Below are 22,861 nucleotides of genomic sequence, written 5' to 3' on the forward strand. Positions count from 1 at the left end.
AGTGCACTTATTTATACCAACGAATCAAATGATGTGATTCCGGCCAACAATCGTAATGCCTGATGCCTACACACTATTGCAAACACTCACAGAAAGCGTGACGAGAACGTTACGTTTTTTACGAATTTGTTGGAGCTGCTAATACGAGTAAGTACATAACCAATATAAGGATCTCGGCATCAACATTGATGAGGTAAACTGTGTACTACGCGATAGTAAGTAATGCCCAACAGATACTTTGCAAGGTTTTTTTTTTGTTTCAAACACAGTGATCTTCAATTCTGACAATGCTGCATTAGGCTGAACTAACTTTTGAAGGCTTATTAGGCTGCTATGAAGATGATGGCCATAATGATAAAAGCATATTCTACATACCTCTTGAGGAAGTCCGTGTATTCAGCCTGTCGGATGAGACCAGTCCTCATCATGATGGTCTGGAAACACTGGCGCTCGATGGCCCATAGCCGGCAGTCAGTGGCCGCCTTGATGGTGGCCGTTCGCTTGCAGTTGTACAGGATGGCCAGCTCGCCGAACACCTTGCCGGGCGCCATGGTGCTGAGGTATTTGTTCTCTCGAGACACCTCCACTCGGCCCTCTGGAAAAAAATACGAATTACGTTTACATGTGGAAGAATAACGAAAATAATGACGTTAGACACTTCAATATTACCTGCAATATTCCTGGCCTCATCGCAATTGTTTCAATCTGAGTATCTAACAGTCTAATATTTAAAGAGCCGAGGCTCTTGGGATAACGACTATAGACGAGAAAGATAAACAACTGATAAATGGATCGATCAGGAATGTAGCCGTACAAAACCTAAGCAGATATTGAAACAAAATCAGATTTTGTGCGAGTATAATCAAAGACAAAATTTTAAAATAGCATAACATGAATTCATAGTTCATTCTTAATTATTTATTTATGTCATATTACTAATTCATACATAATTTATTGATCACCGCCTCAAAATACACTATTCCAAAACATATGAGTCACTATCACGAAGCAGTAAATAATTGGGCAATATTATCAAAATTGCACATAAATTTAACTCGTCGGTTTTTTTTAACCACTATAGATAAAAACTTCAAATTGCATGACCATTCCCATTCACAACGTTTTAAATTACCGGATCTGAGTTTGACGCAATCGGTTTCACCAAATAAGTGTTTACCGCAACCTTTCGCATTTGGCTTTAAGGCCGTGCATCGAAAAATAACAGGATCTTAGAAAGGTGGCAGTGGCTAGCCCCGGAAACAAACAGTAGTGATTTTCGGATATATGTTTCTTGACTATATGATAAGAGATTTCGTAGTAGTCGAAACACGAATGCTTAAAATTTTCTCGATAGAAAATAAATCCAAACTTACGTGTTCATTTTTCGGTTTTAGCTTCGTGCAACTAGAAAACACATCCATATCCAGCACAATCCACCTTACAGCAAAGGTTTTCATCTCGTCTTAACTTTCAAAGAACTAAATATTAACTTATTATCCTTTACCGATGGATTTATTATCGATTTTTGATTTTATGAATTCAACAGCAAACGCCCATTTTACGCAGTTCGGTTTCTCTTTCTGTCATGCGTCAAATTCATAAATGCATCCTTTATGCCAGTAATGTTAGATGGCCGTCGTGCCTCAAAGAGGTAAGACCTATGTCACTTCGCGCTGCGCTCCGAATTACGTAAAATTTTAATATCCAATAAACGTTGAGTCGTAACTCCATTGAGTAGTAACGGAATCGGAGGTAAACCTATGATGGTGCCTTCTTACAGGCCTATACGTTACGCATGTGTGCGTGTTTGCTTAGCTACGTCATGCTACGTCGAAATCTATACTCTTTGTCAGTTACAACGGGTTAGGAAATTTCGACAGATATTGAAATGTATCGGTAGCTGTTTGGTATTTAGCCATCAGAATCTAACCGTAACTTTTTGCTTTATTTTTGTTTGAAAATAAAATATGTATAAGAATATATTTTTTGCTTTTTTTCTATTGTAATGATAAAAATAAATCTAGTATGTTTCATGCTCAAATAATTTAAAATAATTGAATAAATATTGAAAACTAATTGATATTATTCGTTTTAATTATTATATTATTAAGTTTGTTTGAATAAAATATTTTATTTCAATAATACGAAAAGTACCAAGTAAGTATTTAAGTACCACTAAAAAAGGTCCCTACTTACAAAAACTCACTTGCACGGGCCGGGGTTCGAACCCGTGACCTCCGGTTTGAAAGTCGCACGCCACTACAATTTCACATAAGTAATTTACAATGACATGATACCGTGGAAAAAGTGAATATTACAATGTACTGTGTTACTATCATTTTATAGTTTATTTTGGCTTGACAAGGAGGAATGAGAAAAAGGTGCAGAGCGAGAGGATTAAATCTCTCTGTCCCTTTCTTAAAGTAGCCAATCCTAATTATGACATCTGTTTTGATATTAATTCTTTGAACATAATTTGTCGATGTTCTTTTTTATATCATCGAGAAAGATTTTTATTAAAAAAATGTGTTGAATTTATATGTTTTATTTATGTTTTTTTGGCATAAATTTCATTACTTTTGACAAATTTTGATTGTGATGACAAACGATTTGATGTGATGTGTGAAACGAACCATGTGATCAACGATTTATCTAATAAAACTTCATTTAGTCGAAAAAAATAGTTGTCTACTACCGGGTGGAAAAAAATTATGGGCCCTGGAGGGAAAGTGCCTTAAAACCTTAAGTTTGCTCATTTTACTTAAATGAAACATTATTGTTTTTTAAAGAAACAACTGCATTCAAAGATTTTTGAAGTGAAAACTTCTTTAGCGGCGCTAGGCACTTTTTGAGGTGGCGAAAAAATGATAAACTCGAGACAGCGTAAGGCGATCATGTGACCGTAAGGTTTAGATGGCATTTAAATCAATAAAGAAAAACTCAATGACATTACATGAAAAAGGTTATAATCTTGTACGGGCTGAAATACGAGGATCTCACAGTATTATAACTTTATATCACTCAAATATAATTCAATAAAGCTACATCTTGATGAAATCGTTAATAAAAGTGAACTCTAGTACTGGTGAATAAAACTCAAAATATCATGACCAAATATATTTAGATGCGAGGTCTGCAAGGTAACTTTACAATTTCTATTCGAATTTTAAACAATTAACGCTATAAATTTGAATTTCGAATTTTAAACAAGCTCACTGACCAGCAATTTCGGAACCAAAAGTTTTCAATAGAAAGGAGGATGGGTCAATTATACATAGTGCTGCAGACATTTTGGACTAGTCATTGAGTTTTCACTTCTGTCGGCACTCCCGGAATGCAACACGTTGTTTTTTTTTAAATTCGCTTAGTCGCGCCCGGGAATCGAACCTACTTTTTCCACACTGTATAAAATAACACAAATGCTTTTCTTCTGGTAACTTAAATGTTCTATCTATCTTGGTGATATTTCAATGCAATCAAATAATCTGAAAAATAATAATAACCCAATTTATGAATTCCGTTCCTTCAGAAAAATGCGAAATGTACGTACAATTTTTAGGGATATCGTACTTTTCCCAGAGACAAATTTAGTTGGCTAAGAGACATTTTCACTGATCCAAATCTGTACTAAAAATCTAACATAATATGATAAGGACTTAATCGTTTTAAGCTCAAGAGTGAGTTTTCCTAAAGCTTTTTCTAAAAATTATGTCTTTATTAACGTTAGGAGTGCACTGCAGCATGTCAAATGTATGCCAAAATGTCAAGGGAGAGAACAATAAATTAAGTTTCAATTCCACTTCCACTCATCAGCAAAGTGATATAAGTATATCAGCAGTTTAAAGTTATTTTAGATTACAAAATTAGCGCATCAAAAAAATCAAAGTGCATAGAAAAAAAGTTTCCTGAGTCATAATAAAATTGATGTCTCTTGGGTCACCAGAAAAGTCACCAGGGAGAACGATGACCCAAATCACATTTAAAAGAAAAGGTAAATTTTGTGTACTACCTACGAACATTTTTCAAAAAACTATGTTTTTATAACATATTAGACCCAGGATAGATCTAATACCTCTTTTCGTACCCTGGATAAAATGGTCGGCGACTAAAAAAGTAACTGAAACGTTACGTTATTAGATGCCGCGTTGTGCCCTTGCCTTCGTTGCGATATGTTTGGTAAGTCAGGAGACTTAAAAAATGAGCCATGATTTTGGGACATATTAACAATTTTTTTTTTGAATAGGTATATATTAATTTTAGCGGACTTTAATAATTTACCAGTTAAATTAGATGTAAATACCTTTTTAGTTAATCGTTAATATGATATATTAGTAGCAGTAAAACACTTTATTGTACAAAAAGACACATAAAACATGAAAAAACACACATCCTTCGTATATGGTAAAGTCTATTTTTTTTTTTTTTATTTTTATTTTTTTTATGAACATGAAATGTCATTTCATACTATTAACTGTCATTTCAGTCTACGGAATAAAAAAATAGACTTTAGAATATATTTTTCACACTTATAAGTAAAAACCAAAACCGATACGCGATTGAGATACGCTCTTTTTGTATGGGATACAAAAAAAAATTCTCCTGGGTCACCAAGAAAAATCGACATATTAAAATAATTCAGTTCGTTTTTAAGTTCTAGTCAGATTGACTTTTTGGTTATTTGAGATAAATTACAATAACGCTTAGATTTGAAAAACATGATTTTCTATTTTGTTGCGATCGACCCGGGTAATAAAAATACGGCGAATTTGAACTTTTGTTTGTTGTCGTTGTAAAATGTATTAAAAAATAATGTAGGCACCCCTGACAATTGAAATTCAAAATTATCCAGAAAAAGCGGCCAAGTGCGAGTCGGACTCGCCCATGAAGGGTTCCGTATTTAGGGGATTTATGACGTATTAAAAAACAACTACTTACTAGATCTTGTTCAAACCAATTTTCGGTGGAAGTTTGCATGGTAATGTACATCATATATTTTTTTTTAGTTTTATCATTCTCTTATTTTAGAAGTTACAGGGGGGGGGGACACACATTTTACCACTTTGGAAGTGTCTCTCGCGCAAACTATTCAGTTTAGAAAAAAATGATGTTAGAAACCTCAATATCATTTTTGAAGACCTATCCATAGATACCCCACACGTATGGGTTTGATGAAAAAACATTTTTTGAGTTTCAGTTCTAAGTATGGGGAACCCCCAAAAAAATTTTTTTTTTCTATTTTTGTGTGAAAATCTTAATGCGGTTCACAGAATACATCTACTTACCAAGTTTCAACAGTATAGTTCTTATAGTTTCGGAAAAAAGTGGCTGTGACATACGGACGGACAGACGGACAGACAGACAGACAGACAGACATGACGAATCTATAAGGGTTCCGTTTTTTGCCATTTGGCTACGGAACCCTAAAAATGAGTGTTTCAAAAAGGCACCCTGTATTCCTTACATACCTAAATAATCTCTTATTCAATAAAACATATAATTACTAAACACTGTGATTTATTTCAAATAAATGCAAATCGATAGGATAAAAAATATTAATACCTACCTATACAACAATGAATACGAGTACAGTCAGCTGCAATAATATGTTACACACCGAAGGCCGTTTTGCGGTAGATCATGTTAGATCTTATTTGTAGAGCCATAAGAGCGTGTCACATATTTTTGCGGCCGTCGAAGAGTAACATATTATTGCAGGTGACTGTACCTATGAAAAATTCGAGGGTTAAAAAGCATTTCAACCAAAGCATTTATAATAATAACGAATATGGACGCCTGCAACCCCAGGGGTATTGTAACCCCATAACAATAAGGTTGAAATTTGCATTTAGTGACCGCAAAGTCAGGTGAGCGTAATCAAGTAAATCTCTTTTCATCATATTTTATCAAAAATAATCTCTTTTCTGTTCTTGTGCTATTTTCTTATTATCAATACTCTTAACTTATATGCTATATACGCTGCTGCTTCTATGCTGTTAACATCTTCCAAAACAACAATAAATATTCAGGTTTATTAATTAATTATTTTATTGTTTGCTATTATGAACAAGTAACAACGCCATCTGTTTCAATTTTTTCCGAATTTAAGTTTATGGCTGACCGCAGCGACCGCGTATAATGGTAGTTAACTTCTGTAACGTTAGATGGTGCTAAAAGGTCACACAAACTTCACGTGCGGCGCGAAGCGTTTCCATGTGTGCGTGTTAGCGGGGAGGGAAGAACTAGCGGGCGTGGTTTACGAAGCGCCAGACGCGGCTGCAGTAGGCCCTTAAATAAGCTTATACACGTCCAAATACAGACTTGAAGCTAATTTCTGTAACTTGTGTAAGTCAACTTCTATAAATTATATTTACTAGGTAAATCTTATCTGAATAAGTATCTGGTACCTATCTAGTACCTGTCTATATGCGTGCTGGAAATATCACTCATCCGGGTTACAATAGTTATTTTTATTTATTTTTTATTTTAGTTATTTATTACACCAAAAATTACAACTTTTTTGTTAAGGACAAAGCTCCACAAAACTACATGTGTTTGACTGTGGAGTCTCACTATTCTATATTTAATTAAATTTGTATTATAAGCCATAATACTTAAGTAGGTATATCATGAACACTCTATGGGGCAACACATTCCCCTATAGAGTATTCAAGGTTTTTTAATTTACTTTTTTAATATTCTAATATATTATTCCTTCTTCCTTAGATAATACCAAATACAAACGCGGGCGGTTCAGTCAAATTACTGCCTAAAATAAGAACCAACAATCATATCCGCGTTTGCAATAATTAAAATTGCATAAATATTAAAACTTTTAGTAGAATCAACTCAAGTAAAAGAAACAGGGACGGGTCCCTTGGAAGTGAAGGCATTCAAATATCAAGGCCAATACTTATAATAAAATTGCCACCAAGCCACAATGACTCATTCTAGTGAATGTTAATGATAACGTACAATCATACCAATTTTAATATAATAAAAACTAGTGATATAATTGTATTTATTATTTCAAGTTATTTATACTTGTTATGAGTTTTATGATTTACATTATATTATGTAATAAAACGACTACGTCCAAGAAATAGACTTCTCAGACTGACATATCTTTTATAATGAGTGAGTAGGAAGTGTTTATGGTTCTCTTACGTTTCAAGTGGGCACATGCTTCTGGTAATGTTCAGTTAATCGCGAGCACAGTCAATGCCACCGATTGGTTCGTTTAGTGCTGAAGCCGATAACAGTGGGAACAAATAGAGAAGCGTGTGAAAATTATTGTACACCCACCATGTGTGATGTGATGTGCGCTTTTACATGTTCTTCGCGATAAAAGGGCATTTGAAATTCATCGATCCCTTACTTTACTTTAATTACAACTTTTTTTTATATCTTATTATTTCCTGTTGTTCAACTTCGTTATTGAATTATAGATTTTGCATGTTATACTATAACCGAATTGTCAAGTCAATCAGACAATTAGAAGAGTGTGAAAATTGTTTATCCAAGATTTGATGACATCGACACATTATTAGTACTTACATATGTGACGTCCCACGGGTAAAGGTACCTTATTGGCGGTTGGCGCCTACGCTATTATTAACGCCGCTCCAATACAATTGCGGTGCTATGCGACGTAAGCGCCAAGTGCCATAAGGTACCTTTTCCCGTGGAACGTCACATATTTACACCTAACACTTTACAAGCGCTTATAAGATCAGCAATGAGAATTCCGGTGACTCCAAAGTAGTTTTTTATAGCGCGAAACACCAGTTTTATTCCCCAGGCAAACGGATCTACACTTCTTTTGTTTCTTTCATTAACCTTCAGACATTTAATAGGATATAACTAAAATGAGGCAATACTGGCACGCATACAGAAGTCCTCGAGTCATTAAATCCCATTGAGAATACTAATGTTTTCAAAGGTTTTCGGGCACAGTTGAATGATCTTCCTATATCCCGCTGCACACGCGTATAGTGTCGGAACAGTATGTATCCGGATTGTTTATATGGAGGCATTGTCCTTTAACACGTACACTATTGTCTATTGAATGTGATAACTAACAGTACTATTGTAAAAGTTCCATCAGCACCAATAACTGTAAACATGCAATTCATGTTGTTTGGTATTTTATATTTATATATTTTTATTGTCCGACCGAAACATGTTTGGCGAAACCGAAGGTTCGGTTTTGGCTCTAGTTCCGGCCGAAACCTAAACCGAAACTTTTATAATTACACGTTTTAAAATTATTGAATAAAATATTAATGGGCCGTTCTTTTTAATTAAGCTTATGCACAATGAAACACCTATATTTCGCGAAGCTGGTACACGATACAACAAGTCTAGTAAAAAAACGTACAATTAAATGTATTCTGAGTATTCTGACTGAGTTTTAATTTTAAGAGATAAGAGAAAAAACAGAAAAAAAAGAGAAAATAGTGTCCGCCTTAAGTTTGGGCGGTAGTACTATTAGTTATTCTGTGGTTTAGGTTTCGGTTTCGGCAGTTTTTGTACCGCAACCTAACCTTCGGCAAAAATATTTGATTTTTATGCCGAAACCTGCCGAAACCGAAATTTCGGTCGCATACTAATATTTTCCCATCACCAGCATGATCTTCATGGACCTACAAATAATAATTACAGTCAATTAAAAGAAAAGGGAAATTGCAAAAAAAGAACCATACGGTTATCAAATCTCAACGGCAACACGGATCACAGACATCACGGAGATCGCGGCGGATGACCTCGAGTAAGATGTGAAATTAAAAAAACGCCTGTAGCAAATGAGTAAAGAGAAAGATAATCATGATCGAGTTAAATTTCTCTTTATAAAATACTGGGAAAATCGGCGATACAAATTTCACAGCCCGCATCGTACGAAACTATTGAAATGTCAAGCTAACTGATATTCTAACACGCAACTTAGTAATTTTTTACACCTTTTCCAACAAGGCAAAGAGATATCAATAACTTGTCAATAAAGAAAAATAGCACCGACATAGCGAGACGATAATTGTTTTAGCTTTCTTACAGAAGAAATTGTTTGTACATGTTTAAAATTATTATACATACAAAATCCAAGTGAGGGGGGATTTAAATCTTCTCGAAGCGAAGCAGACGCAGAAGCAGAGCAAGACGTCATAAGCGCATTGTAATATGCCTACTTGAATAAACTATCTTTTATCTCTTTATCTTTAAAAAAACTAGCTTACAGATGATGTCAAACTCGTGTTGCAATTTCGGAAAATGTTTAGTTGCTTCTATTCTCTCTAGTAATTATTGAAGTACTTAGTTATATAATTCGGATTAAATGTTGTTTCTACAGCGAACGCAGAGTAATGACGCTAAAGATCGAAAGTGTTTCAAGGCAACTTGCTAGCATTTACTGGCGCGGGTTAAAAGTTCATACACCATGTACGCACGTTTAGTTTACTTGAGTTATTTCAGAGTAAGAAGTGTATATAAATAGTAATTGAAAATCGTAAAAGAGGTATAAATTAAAACTATCATCTAGTTTCATTTTAAATGTAGATAGATGTTTTTTTTATAAAAATTCAATAGTTAAGTTTGCTTTTCTCTGCGATCAAATATTTACACTTTTTAAATTTTTCGTTTAATTTTATTGTAAATTAATTACTCGTGAATTATTGTAAAATAAAAACAAAAGTGAATAGATTTTTTAACATGTACCTGTATGCTTTAGAATGGAATCGTAGACTCGAAGATAAATCGCAACTGCAATGTTTGTTTGTTTTTTTATTGCATGATTTTTGTTGCTTACTATATGAAAAATATGTAAATCTAGATCATTAAGCAGTCTGCTATAACATATCATTGATTTGTCCCTGTTGTAAGACTGATTACTTATGTAATTACCGAGTTCGTGATGAATCAAATGTTCGCGGAATGTAATTTTCAATAGTCAACCTATGATTTAAAGGTATGTAACTAGTTGTCACTTGTGATTGTGATGTTTTCCTCATAATTAATGCATGAATTTGTAAAGGTAATGTATACAAACAAACGTCAGTAATTGATGACGACATACATAAATATGCAATTACGAGGGTAACTGATAGTGCAATACTACGTGATGACAGTAGCCACAATATTATTTCTCAACAAACGACGTCAGAATTATATAGCACATGTAATGCACGGCCCTTTATATTTTAATTTAACCTACTCGTAACCTTGTGCAGGTAAACAATTACATTCTGTCATCGATCAACATCAGTAAACAGACAAGTTCGGTGTTCGGGTGGTAACATATGATAAGTCTCTATTTTTAACCGACTTCCAAATCTAAAAGGAGGAGGTTATCAATTCGGTTGTATGTTTTTTTTTTATTTTTATTTTTTTTATTTTTTATGTTTGTTACTCCATATCTCCGTCATTACTGGACCGATTTTGAAAATTCTTTTTTTGATTGTACGTATATGCATACAGATTGGTCCCGTTTTTGTCAAAACTCAGTTCTGATGATGGAATCCATGAGGAATCGAGGGAACTCCTCAAATCTTAAAGGCATACATATAGTGATTTTTGTGTTTTTATCAACAAATCAAGCACATACATTCAAAAAAGTGACATTTGATGAAGTGGAATGGAACTGCTGATGATGATCAGAACGGAACTCTTCTACGACGCATAGTTCACGTTTGGCGATTTGTCCTCTTCGTTATGTTTGTTAAGTAAGTTAAGTTTTTAAGCCACATTTTTGTCAAACTCGAATTCTGATGATGGGATCTATGAGGAATCGAGGGAACTCCTCAAATCTTAAAGGCATGCGTATAGAGATTATTGTATTTTCATCAAAAAATCAAGCATTTTCATTCAAAACTGTCGCATTTGATGCATTGGAACTGCTGATGATGATCAGAACAGAACTCTTCAACAACGCATAGTACACGTTTGGCGATTTCGATTTCGACTTGGACTGGGACCCGAACCCGGATCCGGACTAGGGCCCGGACTCGGACCCGGCCCGGTTCGGACCCGGACCTAGACTCAAACCCGGAGCCGGACCTGGACCAAGGCCTGGACCTGGATCCAGGCTTTTATCTGGACCTGAACCTAATATTGATACCCGAGCAAGCGAAAGATTCCAAAATTGAACCACAAGCGTAGCGAGTGGTTCGAAAAATGGAATCTTGAGCGTTACGAGGGTTTCAAAGCACGAGGGTTAAACAACAAATTTGCCCCCTTGTAAAACAAATAACTATTCTTTCACCGGGGTGTCCCTCATGGAAGTCGGTTTTTTTTTCTTAAAAATTATTAGATTGTTACAAGCAAGATCATCACAAATTTAAACAAAAGAAGATGTATTACCTGGATCGCCATTAGACGAAAGATGGACTCCAGCCAGTTGGTCACTTGTATCTTCTTCCAAACGAGTAACATCCAACAAAATACCGGCATCCAAAGACGCTTCCGTGGCATTGCTGTCACGCTGACAAAGATTTCCAGTCCTCCTTTTTCTCATTCCATACGTATGCACAGGCACAATTAACTTAGGTCTAGGAATAGAAAAATCAGAATCTGAACCGCTCGAAGAACTTTTAGCACTTCTTGAGTATACACCGTTACAGTTGGTGACGCGTGATTCCGCTGAACGTTCTTTCGGAGCCTCAAAAGTTGTAATGTCATTATACCTATCGTACCTACCATCACTTTTCACTCTCACTGTATTGTATAATTTGCCATATTTATCGGGTTTAAGTTGTTTCGAAACACCGTTTGTAGTCCGATTATCACTTTCTTTAATTTTGTCAAGCGAATGATATCCATCGGACACAGGCACAGGAGTTACAGTAGGAGGGTTTTGGTTTCCGTTGTACATTTTGTACTGCATCATCATTAGCTGTTCGCTTGGCGATATGTTTCTTTTCGGTTGTGTGATAGTGACACCATTGTGAGGCTCACCGTCAGGCTGAACTACATCGAGATAAGCTCGAAGAGGTGCTCGCCCTTCGCTTTTAACTCTGAGGGATTTAGAACGAAAGCTAGGTTTAGCATCTTCGATGCGTCCGTTTCGTTCGGTCGTATGCTGTGTAGTGTTCTCAGTTAGGCGATTGCTTGCAGATGCTGAGCCGTTTATAGGTCGCATATATATGCCCAAATCTTCCGCTTCGCAATCCGTGTTCTCTTTGCCGGATTTTATTGGCGTTAAATCTAATGTTGCCATAGAGTTTATCAATTGGTACATTGTGTCGTTGCTAAAACCTCTAACAGTTCCAGTTCCGTTTTGTTTATTATCCTTACTTGGATCTTTTTGTAACTGATTAAGTTTTTGGCTATCAGTATTATTATCCTGTTGACTAACTCTTGAATAATATTCGTAGTAAGATTCTGATAACGGATCTGGAGGTACAGGACCTGGATCTGGTAGTGGATGTTTCTTGTCAATCTTTCTTTGCCGATGTGCATATTTGAGGGAATCTTTGCGTTGTGGTGGAACAGGCGGCGATTTCCCATTAGATGGAAACGATTCAATATCCCATTCCGTAAAATTTCTTCGTTTCACCCTTTTTAATGTTGATGGTCTATATCCATTGGGCATATCTTTAAAACTATAACTATGTTTTAACTTATTCTGCATGATGAGATTATTGTTCGCTCTAGCTTTTTCCTCGATGTTTTGTTGATACTTGGCTAACTGAGATATATTTTCATTAGGAACATTGTTGGAATAAGAGTATCCATTATCTTCTCTTGAGTATTCTTTATTACCATTTGGTTCGGCATTGCGGCCAATGTTTCTACATGATTCGCTTCGTGTTATAGAATTAAATTGAGATTTTGGTGGTGAATTACTATGTTCCCTGTATTCGCTGAGATTCCTTGCTCCGACCCAGTTGGCGGCGTACACAAGGTCCATCGTCCTGTCACTTATCGAAAGCCACGGGTCCTCCATGACCACTTTTCCAGGATACGGTTTTATTTTCATATTTTCGTGCTTAGATTACAATATTCCCAATTTATTCGCATCATCGAATGGGTCATATTAAAAAGTAATTTCATGTTCCCGTTTGACGGACGCAATTCAATGATTGAGTTAGCGGACTAGTGTTTCTAGGTTGAGGTCATTAAGTCATAGTGCACTACCGCAATCATGGTCATTTTCTCGTGTTAATAATTTTTTGTTCGGCTTCATTCGGCATTGACCTAAGACTGTTTAAATCATAGATATTTTATTATATGCTATAACAACCTTAGCTTGGTATTTAAACGGATGTATGGGATTAATCTGCCTACTCTATACTACCTACACGAAATTGATTGTAGTCACGCTTCTTGTAGCGATATTAAACAATTATCTCAATCCTGCCATTTAAGTTTAAGATAATAAACCAATACAAATTGCTTGTAGGTACGTTATTCTACCGATGCATGTACGTGTCGGAGTATAAATTCCTAGTAATGGTAGGTACCTTATTTAATCATCTCTAGACCTACATTAACATGCAATTGCCGGCTTCATTGTTTCAATACGTATGAAAATATTAATTTGTGAAACAATGAGCATTTGCAACATAAACGCTTGGGCGCGCAACGTAAAGAAACGACCTCTGTTTCATAAGCCAAGTTAATATTCAAAGATTCACAAACTGGCATTCTTACACGTAGCTATTGACTTGTTCATGAAGACTACAAGTGACCTGGTACAAATGGAGCAGCAGTGACGCAAGTCGTACAGATAGTAGCCTGATTACTTGACCCTCGAAATAAATTACAACACGATAACGATCTAAATAAGTATTAAAATAAACAAAATAAAGTTGTTCAAGTGAATTATGAATTAATTTATGAAAGTATCAGCGCTAAATCAGCTACGGTAAATTTCGCAAGAACGGATGCGTCACGGGACGCAAGCACGTATTGCACAAGCCGTTCTTTGGCCCAAAACCTTAATTCTATAAGGAAGCGATAACTGGGGCTTGGAGTCCATCAGATGAATGCAAATGGAATGAACTAATGAAGTTACATAATAAATTAGATAAGTGGGACTGGCCGAGTGAGCCACGCGGCATTTATTGTTATCAACTGCACTTTCACTCTGATTGTACTGCAGAAAGAAAATTTATGCGAGACATTAACGAATATAAAACAATGGTGATGCGTAATTGATTGTTGCAAATTAACTGAATAATCAGTATAAATGGATAGTGGAGTGTAACGCATAAGTTGCAATTACTGTACGCATGATCGGGCTAATAGGAAACGATTTCTAGATAGCAGCCGATAGTGGGTTGAAACCAGTTCGTTGGTCCACATATTCAGCGGACTGGCCAGAGGAGACGTGAGAATCTCTCCAGGAACGGAGAAAAACAGCTGTACCTACCGGGCTTAATGGGCTCGGGTAAACGAATACAGTATCGATTCGATACGTGATCCGTCATTATAGCTTAACCGTATTCCGTGGGATACTCCATTCAATGTTTATGGCTAAGATAAAAATAAATAAAGATATAATACTTAATGACTCGTGATTAGTTGTTAATAATGTCAAACAGGTATACAGAACAATAATAGTTTATCTAATGAGCTCAACAATATAGATAATCTGTTAGCTTGAGTGAATCTTTACCTATTGAAACCCTTTTTTTAATGAAAGATTAGTCCGTAATAAAGACAGGCTGGTTTTAAATAATGAAGTATTTTGTAGCTCTGAATAGATCAGAGGTTGAATGCCACAAATAGCACTTATAAAGGTTTATTTATATCTGTAACGGTATATTACTTAAGTCCAAGACAATGCTGTTCCTTTCACCACAATGACATAAACTCTTATTATTCCATCCATGCTCTGAATAAATGCGGCCGTTATCTTTAAATCGTAATGTCATGAATGAAATATTTGACTGTTTGCTATTTAAATATTTTTACGTTTGTTAGCTATCCCAACCTTGATCATGATCCATGTTTTGTTTATGATGACTAAAACTTTTCAACAACAGGTAGGTAAATCAGAGGTGTGCGCTGTAAACATAATTTATAAAGGTAGGTATGACAATAATAGTTACAACACATTGTCATGGTCTGATAGGCTTTCTAATGGTTCAGGTTATTATTTGTGATAAAATCATAATAACACATCCACGCCGCGTGCCGTGCCATACTGCCTTCGTGTGTACTGTGCTGTCTGTGCTGTCCAACCCGCTTACCGAATCGAAGCGATAAACATCTGACTTTCTAATCTTTCTTTGGAAGGCCGAACATGACGTTAATCTTCAAGTACGCTGGTTAAGTCATAGGTTAGACCACTACGAGTGAAGTTCAAGAAGTCAATAGTAAAAGTCATAATAATATAAATTGGCGAATCAAATATTTTTTTAAAGATTTTTAGTTAATTGAACTATTTATTACACTGAAGTTACAACTTTTTTGTTAAGGACAAAGCTCCACAAAACTACATTTGTTTGACTGTGGAATGATGTTCAGCATACCGTCGTGTGTTTGTGTATCTTTGCAAATTTTTAATACCACTGTAATAATGTAGTTGTATTTTTGTAACTTATAACGGTATAAAACCATTTTATTGTACCAACATTATGATGATACCTATAAAATGTGGATGTGTTATTTGTATGTAGGTATCCCAATTTATTCATTTTATTTACTTCGATTATTTCCAAATAAGCCTACTAAAGGATATTTTGATGAACCGTGTCCGTAATGAATTTGAGGATGTTCTCACGTTATTTTAATGGAAATGTCCTCGACATCAAAATGTTGTCAACACTAAAAAAAAGGTAAAATAATTAAATATAATCGCGTTAAACCCGTTAATGACATTAAATTCTATCTTGTCTTGCCTGTATGGGGTGGTATGGTATACTATCTTGTATTTTGTCAGTGAATATTTTGGAGGCGGAGTTGCTGCACAGTATGAATGAACCCCCGATATAAATTTTAAATTCTACTTTGTTAAGTATTGCTATGTTAAGTTTTTCTCCTTTGTATGCTATGTTGTATTTACTTTATATGTTTGCTAAAGACTTGTTTGCTAAAGAACATAAACTACATATCGAATGATCCGAGCAAAACCGGTACAATAGTAGTAACTGAAATGTAAGTGTGTGTTTGTAAAAAGTGTGAATTATTTGAAAATTTTCCACGAGGCACTAACCGATTCATGTTGAAGCAACAGTTCATTAATTATTAAACGAGTCCGTCAGTTATATGGGGCAGTACACTCAGAACAATGCAATCGAAGTCGAGGCGGGTTAATAAATACCAATTCTAACATTCAGCCTCAAGATATTCAAATAGATGTAGGTGATAAAAATGTCACGATGTGAAACTACGCAGCCTTAGAAAGTTCAGATGAGGATTAATATAAATACGTAAGCATCTATAGTGTGAAACAATGAAAAATACTTTCACGGCAAATAACATCCAGTAGTGCACGCAAACTCGAGAATGGCTGCTAGTAACCTTGGAGGAGTGTGGAGAGCCTTCGAAAATACGACTTTCAGATTTCTTATAGTTCGAAACATAACATATCATACCTATGTGCATGCGTAGTCATCAACAATTCTAATGATTCATTATTTGCTTATTTATAATTATTGTCCATCACCTAACCATGTTTGTAAACAATGAAATCAATAAATATTCTGACATATTTTACAACACAGTAAAGTTCAACTACATCATATCAGTAAATAGCAATATAACGCAAGGTTGTTATAGCATAAAGTGGGTATCCAATCCGGAAACTTCAATATCAAGATTAACACTTGAGATCCTTTGAAATTTGTCTGAGGTGACAGCTGCAACTTCCGCGAAAAAAAGCATAATAATCATCACTATTTCAGACACGACACAAACCACAGTAGCAGCACAAGTATTCACAAACCAAACTTAACATAAGCCACAGGTCTTTGTCTTTCACAGTAAACGCGATCACGACTATTTTAAATTCAGAACGCGAAGTGCCGCGACCGCAGCGACCAATCACGTCAGCGCCGCTCCGCTTACTGCCCTAGTCAAGACTCAAGAATCAACTCCGGCGCACGCACGGGTGACGCGTGCATTCGTGCAAGCGAGACCACCCCATACAGACAAGCGAGATATACCTGGATCAAAAGCTCCAGAGAACTTCGTAATAATAATACAAAAGCTAGACAAGCTGGTAGACGGGAGGGATTTTTCGGTTGACTGACCTATATTCTGACAAAAAATGCAAAATGAGAACCGGTTTCTTTCATAAAACTACTACAACACAATTATAAGGTAGGTACGTATCATCGTTGCTCGTGGTTTCATTCGAGTTCTTTCTATCGTATGTCTATTATTTTACTAAGCGTTATCAATGCACACCGAATTCAAAACAACCAATCTAGCTGGACTAATAATAAACTTCTTGAATAATGAAACAAGAACTGCGTTTGACTAGTCTAAACCAGATCAAGGTACGAAGTGACCGCCGAAGATCACCTTCAAACTGTTACCAAAAGCAAATTTTGCAATAAGGATGGAACGATTGGAACGTACCTACATTATAATCATTACATATACGCCAAATCATTGAGATGATAATGGTAAATTGGCACTTAGTGTAATACGGAATTAAACGATACTCAATATTAAAGTATCGGCGTTATCCTTGAAGACAACGTAAATAATTAAAACAGCAGTGAAAGGAAATGTTCTTATGAAACAAAAGGAACATAAGCACTTAATTACAGTGTATTGTATAATTCTTTTAGCGGACGCATGGATTAAAGAGTTGCTAAAACCTCTAGATTTTAAAGCACTTGGTTAAGTATTCACTACTTGAGTAAAAGTAAATTTATACAAACAGAAAGGCAAGAAGCAATAAAGATGTCGATAAACATTAAGAGAAATTCTAGATATTGCAAAATGCTAAGACAATTCAGCCAAGCGATGAAAATTGCAAATTGGATGATAGCGATAGAATATGCTACTTGTAACGATTTCTCTGACTGCAGGTATACTTCCATTTCTTGTAGGACAAACGATACAAACAACTAAGACAAACGATAGCCGATGGATGAGATCATCTCCACTTTAAATCATCTAGGAAAAAGAACATTAAGTCCACCAACAGTATCAATTAATTAAAATGCGTTTCATACTTGACTAGAATATTTACTTATTACTTTTAGTCGAACAGACAATAAAAAAGATACAAATGCTACCTCATCATAAATTTGCCGAGTTCAGAAAATAACCACTAAAGAGTATGTGCATTTGACATTTCGCGAACTATTGCCAATTCAGAGATCGAAAGTTCAAAGTAAAAGTAGAAATGGAATAGGATGCAAATTTATATCCGAAGCCACAGATGATGTAAATCAGACCGCGGTCAAGGCTGCAAAAATCGTGATGATTTCACTTTTACGATCTGATATTTCATTACTTCAGCTCAGCTTCTGCGCATAAAAATATTTTGATATTGCCTTACTAAGCCATTAGATGACCTGTACTTTCTTAAATATAAACCCCAAGTATTCAATTGGATGAAGGTATGTTACTAACGTTTTGCTGTGACTAATAAAATTCACATTTTATTGTTGTTGCCATAGCTACGACAATGTTGTCACGTATTTATTGTTGTCTTCGTTTGTTTTGACAATGTTTCATTAGATAGGCATTTCTGTATTATTCATCTTGACATTCATGACTACCAGTAAAATTGTGTGAAGGCCTTTTCACTTATTTTCGTATGACAATTAAAATGTACACAGTTAAGCCGTTAGTTAACCATTTTCTGTCATAATATTTTTCTTCGATGGAATTTTCTGCCTGACCGACTCATCCGAACTTTTCAGAAAGACAGGCTTGGAAAAGCAAAAAGCATAAACACCAGAAATTAGCTTAGCACCAAAAAAATAACAAAACCAACAATTAGGTACAATTCACGTTTCTGTGTCAGAAGCTGGAAATAGTAGCTTGTATTGTTTTTGCTTAGCGCGGCGGGCTTGAATAATAATCATGTATTTGCTCCTGCGGTTTACATCAGCCATACCTATTTGCGTAACTCTTTACAAACTTTCTACCTCGGCTACGTTTATAAACGTCTCCTTTTACGTATCGATAAAAACCAAATTAAAATTTCCTCGTTATAGAATTCTTCCAGATAAACTACTGAGCTTGCCACACACAGGAATTACTTACGAAAAGGAAACATAAGACTGAACATAAGATCTACATAACGGAGTAAGCAGCAAATTGTACAGTTAAGAACATCTTATTCACAATCATTCAAGTGGAACTCTGCATGATGCTTTTGATTGAACAATGCAGGAATAATGCGACATACGGGCATTCTCCCCTATTAGGTACCTCCTATTGGATCAATGGATGTTCCTACGATTAACATTCCTCAGACCACAATGAGTTAGTTAAGGGAAGGGTTCCTAATTGATATCGTCGGGATTCTAATGCGTGTAATGTCAAACACGGAACTGGTAATTTTATTTGTATGGATGACTATTTTAACTGGTGACCTTTTTCAACATGAACGTGATAATAATCATCAGAAATAATATTTAGGTCCTAAGTGCTCATTTAGTTTAAAGTGCATATTACATTGCGTTGTAAGTTGAAAACCAAAATTGAAAGTTGAGCGTCCTTGGTTGATTTTTCAAGTAATCGACAGAAAATTATCTTTAACGCACCTTGTAATTATCAACGTTTTATCCGGATTAACAATAATTTAACATTACTAAACTTATAAATCTCATATATTTGCGGTTCCTGACTGACTTAATAAAGTCTGAAACAGAAATCAGGTAAACTAAACGACTATAATATATGCATTCGCGTATCCGTATGTATCCGATTAACATTGTCGAGAAAGATCGCGTGATGTGGATAGACTAATCGTCAGAATTCGTATTTGCGTAGAAGGCGATCGGAAAGAAACGAATTATTATAAATACGTAGATGTGCAGCACGAATGGACAGAGACTTTGATAACGAGGGGACTTTTGGCCTAGACTGATTTATTTTCCGCCACTTACCTAGGAATAAGAACGTGTAATGGATACTAATTGATCTAGAAACAGTGCCAAGATTAATGATCTTTCCGGCAAAAAAGTTAAAATGCCGATGCCGAGTTATGGTCCGCTATCACGCGAAGATTTTCTCTCGTACAATGTTGACGTTTTTGATACAAGAAGAATTATTAGATTAATTTAGCATCGTTCACTGTCACCGTACTCACAGATTCGTACCCAAAATTAAGCACTAGACAAACTAGACATCCAACCATTATAAAGGAGTTTAATTAGTAGATTGAAAATAGAATACATACTAAGGAGCAATGTTTGTAAATCAGTTCTGGAAAAGCGCTCTTACAATTTCAATGAACGTAGTTAGGTAAGTACATATACAATATATATATATATAACAAGTATCGATTTAGCCAGGATTCTTTTGAGTTTTTCACCCAGATAAAAGCCATTGGCCAATTTCTGTTTAAAAACAATCTCCCAATAACAAAACACCTACTTTATAAACAGACTGGCTTCTCGTAACAGAATTTCAGACAATAAACTTAAAGCTTGGGGAACATTAAGGCCGTAGTAATATTATTTTATTGCCCAACGTTCTCGCCTCAAGCAACTGGGACTTACTTGAAAATTGCCTATTGCCCACGATTCTACAGAACACCACGTTTTGAAACACCTCTATACAATACAGATAATACAGATATAGATACCTAACATCACTTCGATTTAGAGAACAAAATTAAACGACGACAATATTCAAAACAAACAGACATGACATGCCTAAATTGTATCTATGTGGTAAGTCCAAATAACTGTACGTTATAAAACGTTGACCTATTGGATAACCTAAGCGGTAATAAATATTTTGCGTATGTAACTTAATTACACACATGTAATGATTGATACAAATAAAGACCTCGGGCCAGTTTCTCAAAAGCTTGTTGTAATACAAGCGGATGTCACTTTTTGACAACTTTTGTTAGAAAACGGACTTCCACTTGTATTAAAAGTTACAAGCTTTTGAGAAACAGGCCCCTAGACTTGCTCGGACTTTGTTAATGAAGGCAGTAAAATATAGCTGCAATATGCGAGGCAATTTTGTTATTGCTATTGCGATATACAGAATATTGGTGTATTTTCATCGCATCCCGTGATCATTGTGCACGTGTCATATTACTTTAAATTCCGATTTCTCAAAGAAAACGGATACTCTATTGGTTTCCCTAAACGTAAATAGATATCGCATTTCATTGTCAGGCCCCTATTACGTTACCGTCAGCAAAAACTTCTAGTGACAATGCGTGATTGGCCTTGCCGTCCGAGATCGAGACCTTGTCAAGTTTTTGCCGTCTAGCCGACCAACAAACTTCAACAGAAACAGAAAGGGTGACGTCATTGGATCTTGATTCTATTCCGATACTTGCATTTAAGGCCAGGTTACGCTACATAAACAAAATATTCTTTATTTAAGGGGCATTGGGATAACTTCAAACTCTTCAAAGCGGATTAATTTTGATACTTAATAGCTTATATCTCCTAATATCTGTCGCGTGCGGATAGAGGTAGCTCATAATCACCTATTACAGTCCATGATCGATTCTCAGAAGCTCAGAACTCGACACTCTAAGAACTTGGCCTTAATGGAAGGTCAGATCTCTCGTTCATAACTAAATGCAGTTGCTTAGAGACAGATAAGCTTACAATACAGATTAGCATTTTTGAATACTTTAACTGGTTTATAGCTATCCTAAGTTGGAAAATTGTAAGTGAAAGTGTAGCCATTCTGCCGATCACTTGTAATTTGTGTGTAGTCATGTTTACGATGGCCGATGGGATAATGGTCAGCTATTTGAGCTGATAATACAGCGGTTGTTTATGGCACGTGGCTGATAATTTGCGTGACTTGCCTGTGCTTAAAGTTACACATTAATGCCTAAGTGCGCTATTAACGTTCTTCTACAATACTTTTTCTAAGTTTCTTTTGAGTGAAAACGAATGACATGCATCGTTATATGTGTTTCTGTGTACTTGGAAAACCATTTATGAAGTGTCTTTTTTATTCTCGGTATACCTACCTAGGTGCTGTTCGCTAGTCAAGTAGTTAAGCACTGTTATGCCGTTTAGGCAAATTGATGATGGATTTAGAAAATCACACAATTCTAAGAAATAAGTACTTATAACAAAGCGGGCGAGTGTAGAGCCCGCATAACAGAAATCCATACTAATATTATAAATGCGAAAGTGTGTCTGTCTGTCTGTCTGTATGTTTGTTACCTCTTCACGCTTAAACCGCTGAACCGATTTAGTTGAAATTTGGTATGGAGATAGTTTGAGTCTCGGGGAAGGACATAGGATAGTTTTTATCTCAAAAATCACCCTTTAAGGGGGTGAAAAGGGGGGTGGAAGTTTGTATGGGGAATCGTTAAAAAGCAGATTGGGTTGGGTAAAAATAAGCTACCCAAATTACTAACTCCACGCAGACGAAGTCGCGGGCAAAAGCTAGTTATCTATATTATATAGGTATATACGAGTACCTATACGTATGACTAATTTTAGTCTTAAGACTTAAAGAATTAACTTTTAACTTAATTTGCCAATCATTAAATTGTTAACTTTGTGAACAACTATTTTGAAATTTACCCAACTGCAGTGATATAGGTAATCGATTATATAAAGGCACATATATTGAGTTCTGGCCTTATATTGAGTTCTTACTGCAGAAAAAACTACTTTCTTCCTGATATTAAAATAAATTAGAAAACGAAACACATTCTTAAAGATTTAACGCATTAGGGGTAAATGTGGTTACACTTATTATTTCGCTCTACATTCTACTACGAATATTCGGTGATACA

The 22,861-nt window shown here is 35.5% G+C and overlaps 1 protein-coding gene and 1 long non-coding RNA gene across 5 annotated transcripts in view; one reads left to right on the plus strand and one right to left on the minus strand.

Moving 5' to 3' along the window:
* LOC134654145 (uncharacterized) overlaps nt 1-22,861 on the plus strand; it is a 299,175-nt gene that overhangs the window by 259,463 nt on the left and 16,851 nt on the right. The window lies entirely within an intron of this gene.
* The window catches only part of LOC134654116 (cGMP-dependent protein kinase, isozyme 2 forms cD4/T1/T3A/T3B), a 123,701-nt gene that overhangs the window by 18,330 nt on the left and 82,510 nt on the right, over nt 1-22,861 (minus strand). For 3 of the 4 annotated variants that reach the window (XM_063509546.1, XM_063509547.1, XM_063509548.1), the window contains one exon: nt 376-595. In XM_063509546.1, coding sequence (XP_063365616.1) covers nt 376-595 — 220 coding nt within the window. Of the gene's footprint in view, nt 1-375; nt 596-11,349; nt 13,186-16,882; nt 17,008-22,861 lie in introns of those variants that run through there. The other variant, XM_063509545.1, reaches the window with a different exon arrangement.

This window comes from Cydia amplana, chromosome 14 (assembly GCF_948474715.1).
Source record: "Cydia amplana chromosome 14, ilCydAmpl1.1, whole genome shotgun sequence".
NCBI classification, from domain to species: Eukaryota; Metazoa; Arthropoda; class Insecta; order Lepidoptera; family Tortricidae; genus Cydia; species Cydia amplana.